Raw genomic sequence first — 4,217 nt, forward strand, 5'->3', positions numbered from 1 at the left:
GGGGGGGGGAGGGGGCAGAGGAGGGAGTGAGGGCAGGAGAAAGGGAAGTGAGACTGACTCATCCCACACAATTTTTCGCCGTAAACGCTGCACTCATCGGTTCAGTGGGATGTGCACCTCCATCCAGCCCCAAGTCACTTCACTTGTGTCTCAGCTCCGGTCGAGGTCAGACCAGCCAGAGACTTTGTGGTAGCTGCGTACGCGTTTGGTCGCTCCACATTTCTATCAGATTTGTCGGTTGGACATTCGGTCATTCCATCCGGTGAACTCAACAATGGCCGGTTCAAGTAATAGCTGCGATCAAGATAAAGTTGTATCTCTACCAATTTCGGAACTTCTAGAGAAAATGGGGCTTCAGGAGCACACCAAGTATCTGCAAGGTAAGGAATATGTTGGTCTACTTTATTTAATTTAAGTAAAACTATGACCAATCAGAGCTCGTCCCGTTCGTGCAGTGGTGCAGTCCGCGCCTCTTTCAAATGGTCTGCGCCACCTAGATTCTCAGAGCACCTGCATCGTGTGTGCAGTGACTGGCGTCGCGAGCTCGCGTCGCGAGTAAACAGAGTAGCGTCCCCCGCGTTGTCGCGTCTCCGCTTAAACGATAATATAGGCATAAGATCTCTAATTTGTGAGTAGTTAGGTGAATTGTGTCTTCAGTTTGTGGTCGATGTGGTGATTTCTTAAAATTTCACCGTACTGGAGTTGTATTGCATGGATAACTGAACCCCATGCGGACAGCTGGACCGGTTTGTTTGTTATTATCATTTTCACATATCAGTCTTTGCCTACTTTCTTTGACTCATGCTAGTTACATTTTAGTGCGCGAGATGTATTTTCAGTGCAAAGGGAAGGGTTGATATCAAAATCAAATGAAATTACAGTCGAAGAAAATACATTTTCCTTTATCATGAGTGCTTGTGCCTTGAAGGTTAGGTTATCTGTGATAGAGCTCTCCCAAACTTGCACCAAATTAGAATGCCTCATTCTTTCCCCTCTGCGTGATCGTAATGTACTATCTGTTTTAAGAAATGAATAAATAGTTACTTTTGTTACAGATAACAAAGTTACCTCAGCAGATTTTATCCGTTTGGAAGCGCAAGACCTAGTTGTCATGTTTCCCGAACCACAGTTTAAGCTCATGGAACGGTTACAAATTGCAAGGAAGTTCAGAGCCTACATGACTCAAATCAAACAGGTAAGTTTTCTTTACACATTATGAAATAAAGATTTGTTTCATGACGGCTAATGTATTTTTATGGTTCTTTAATTTTCAGGGCCTGCATGAATCGTGGGGGTTCTCGAGCCCAAGTGTTCAAGTAAATAACTTCCTTGCTGATAAGCCTCAGGCCGAAGTAAGTTTTTCTCATCAATAATTTGTGTTTCTCTTCTCGCCCTCCCTCCCTCTCTCTAGAGTAAATGTGGAAGAATTTGCTGTCATTATTTTATGTGTGTTGACTATTATTTTTGTTTCAAGAATTCAGATGGCAGAAGTAATATTGTTGATGCTCATTTCACGCCTGTATTGGGTTGCTCTTTAAGAAAGGTGATTAACCAGTTTTAGAAGTTGCTCCTTTAGAAGCATCAGGAGACTGCTATGTTTATCAATATTACTAGACTATATCTTTTTTTCTGATTAACCTTGTTGACAAACATTACATCTTTGATTTAATTAACAGCGTAAGTCTTCAACTACAAAGAACGATGGCGGCAGCAGCGATAGTGGAATGACTGAGGTACATTTACATCTTACTTAATATTAAGCTATTTGTTTTCATGTTTTAGGAAATATTTCTTTGCATTCCTATGTCGATTTTAACTCTTTTTTTTTTTTTTTTTTTTTTTTAATCTAATAAGGAGGAGGATGGTGATAGTCACAAATCTGACAAATCATTTGAGATTGATGATGACGATATGGTATGTCTTTCAGCGTACTTTTTTCAGAATGATAATTAGTACTGTATTTATTAATCAACATTCTCACATTTTTTGTAATAGACTTTAAGAATTAGTTCGGATTCAGAAGGAGAAAGAACGCCATGCAAGAAATTGAAGTTGAGCACTCCAACTGTTGATTTCTCCTCAACTGATGCTCCACTAGTAAATAAGAATGTTTTAGGGAAGAAGCGCAAGATCCTGGTTGAAGCAACGGCTGCTGTTGATGAATTAGTGAGTGTGAAGAGAAGTCAGTACTAACTATCCATCAAATGCACACATCTATTAAAACTCTTTTTTTTTTCTGTTTTTAGAATTTGGAAAATTTTTTTAACTCTGAAGGCCAGAGCCAATGCAGCGCTGTCCTGTCCGGTTACAAGAGGGTTGGGTATTTGGAAAGGAAAGACAGATTTCTAATTGCTAGGAGTCTAGCAGAGTGGTTGGTGAATCGCATTGAAAAGTAAGTTTTTCTCTCCTTGTTATCTTAAGTTTCATTGCTCGCAATTAATCGTATGTAATATTTTCAGCCCTTCTCAAGAACTTTATTTCAAACTGAGAAATAAGATAATCAAGTTGTTCCCTCGGGAGAAAGTAAGTATTTTAAACCTGCTCGCTTCATTCATGATCCATTTGCCTCTTATCTTATTTTATTATTTTTAGGCTAAGGTTTGGTACCTGTCTCCTGGGTCTGAGGGACCACAGCAGAAGAATGCCAAGGGGATTCTTCAAAACGCAGTGAAGAACTTGAAAACCTTTTTAAGGGGAAAAGGAAAAATCCCCTCAAAGCCAAGAAAATCAAAAAAATCACTGCCAGTGATCATTCCTAGTGGTAAGATGTCAACATTATGTTTATGATGTCTGACTCCTACAAAAGTATGCTAATGTTATAAATTAATTTTCAGTTGACTATTCAAATGATGAGCAAGCTGCTACAGAATGGCTCAGAAGGAACTTTGAGCCTCTCACAGAGGTGAGAAGAAACTGGAGGGTGTGTGCCAGGCCCCGGCTACAAGAACTTGTAGAGTTCAAAAAGTTCAAACCTCACGAGTATATTTCCAAATGGGATGAAATATTAAAGCTTCCGAATTCTCATGAACTGGTATGTTGGGACCGAAAGTTATAACTTTTGTGGGTGTAGGCTTAAGGTGTAGCTATCTAAAAAAAAATTTCTCCTTCAGATAACAGATGACTTTGAAGTTCTTCCCTCTATAATTGAGGCTTATGCACCACTGAAAGACAAAGGCAACAGTCTTATGATAAACTGGAATCCATTTTGTGTTAAACTGATATTTTTGATTGAGAGTGGCATTACTTCTCTATCAAAAAAAGAAATAAGGGATTTTCAGAAACGGCTCAAAAATGCCTCAGACCAGAGTAAGTTGCAACCAAATTTTTTTTCATTTACTGCATGGTTTTTCACTGAAACCTTAAATCAAGTATTTATTTTTTTATTTTTCAGACAGCAAGGACTATGTGATCCTGCAGATTTTACCTTTCATCTGCAAACAGCAAGGAAGGGTAAAGGTTGGAAGAAAGACATTGAAGCCATCAGCAGAAGAGTCCAAGGATGCATTTCTGCAGCACATTAGAGTTCGTAATTTTTCTGATTTGACATTTCAATTAACAATATGTCAATTCATTGTTTTGATGATTTTATGTCTTTGTTACCTGTGGAATTTAAAACATAATATTTCCATTACAGGACTCTAGTGACCTTGATGTGACTATAAAATCTCGCCATGAGAGGGCTTCAAAGTTTGGAGCCCCAGTACAGCCCTATATTGTTGTCCTCGGGGAACATGAAGACACTTGTCGAGCAGCATATGTGATTGTTGACAGAGTGCCATGGAAAGTAGGTGGGCCTCTGGCTGCAGTCGATTTGTGCTTCAAAACATGCTTTGGATTGAACTGCCACTTTCCACCCGAGGCCATGCATTTGTGGCTGTTTGTGCAGCATTACCTATACAATGCAGAAATTTATGAAGATCCTGTGATTGAATCTGTGATAAGTCTTATTGACCATTTGAATAATGTTGTGGAAGATGATGCTGCCAGTTAAAGTTGTTGCTTCTTAGAAAACTTTATCAATTTTGTTATTATAACAGTATGGAAAGTTTCCATCTTGATTATGAGTTTCGGTGTCTCCTAATTGGGCCACAACTTTTTAAATTTGTGTGCTTTTGGTATGGAGTGTTGCTTTCTTGTTAAAGCTCTTGCTGCTGAATCAGAAGATAGCATTTCATAATTATTTACGATCCATTGCCGCTGTGTTACTACAGGTGCTC

The 4,217-nt window shown here is 39.0% G+C and overlaps 1 protein-coding gene across 3 annotated transcripts; it reads left to right on the forward strand.

Annotated features, from left to right (window-relative positions):
* The first annotated feature begins 369 nt into the window (after positions 1-369).
* LOC113214211 (uncharacterized) lies at positions 370-4,005 on the forward strand. 3 transcript variants are annotated; one of them, XM_052266748.1, is made up of 14 exons: positions 370-628; positions 1,056-1,195; positions 1,275-1,352; positions 1,475-1,543; positions 1,677-1,733; positions 1,855-1,914; positions 1,996-2,166; positions 2,247-2,392; positions 2,460-2,523; positions 2,593-2,761; positions 2,835-3,031; positions 3,111-3,306; positions 3,392-3,522; positions 3,635-4,005. In XM_052266748.1, exons 1-14 carry the CDS (start codon positions 424-426, stop codon positions 3,989-3,991), a joined length of 2,040 nt encoding a protein of 679 aa, XP_052122708.1. In that variant the 5' UTR covers positions 370-423; the 3' UTR covers positions 3,992-4,005. The 3 variants fall into 3 exon arrangements, with proteins under 3 accessions (XP_052122708.1, XP_052122710.1, XP_052122709.1); XM_052266750.1 differs by having other exon boundaries at positions 527-928; XM_052266749.1 differs by having other exon boundaries at positions 527-746.
* The last annotated feature ends 212 nt before the right edge of the window (positions 4,006-4,217 follow it).

The sequence above is a fragment of the Frankliniella occidentalis genome, unplaced genomic scaffold (genome assembly GCF_000697945.3).
Source record: "Frankliniella occidentalis isolate FOCC.00 unplaced genomic scaffold, Focc_3.1 Scaffold42, whole genome shotgun sequence".
Lineage (NCBI taxonomy): Eukaryota > Metazoa > Arthropoda > Insecta > Thysanoptera > Thripidae > Frankliniella > Frankliniella occidentalis.

Excerpts from the sequence above, each read along its gene's own strand:
- LOC113214211 (XM_052266748.1), top strand. The coding sequence starts at position 424 with ATGACCAATCAGAGCTCGTCCCGTTCGTGCAGTGGTGCAGTCCGCGCC. Across the intron at positions 1,544-1,676 it reads TGGGTTGCTCTTTAAGAAAG|CGTAAGTCTTCAACTACAAA; the intron begins GTGATTAACCAG and ends TTTAATTAACAG. Across the intron at positions 2,762-2,834 it reads GCCAGTGATCATTCCTAGTG|TTGACTATTCAAATGATGAG; the intron begins GTAAGATGTCAA and ends ATTAATTTTCAG.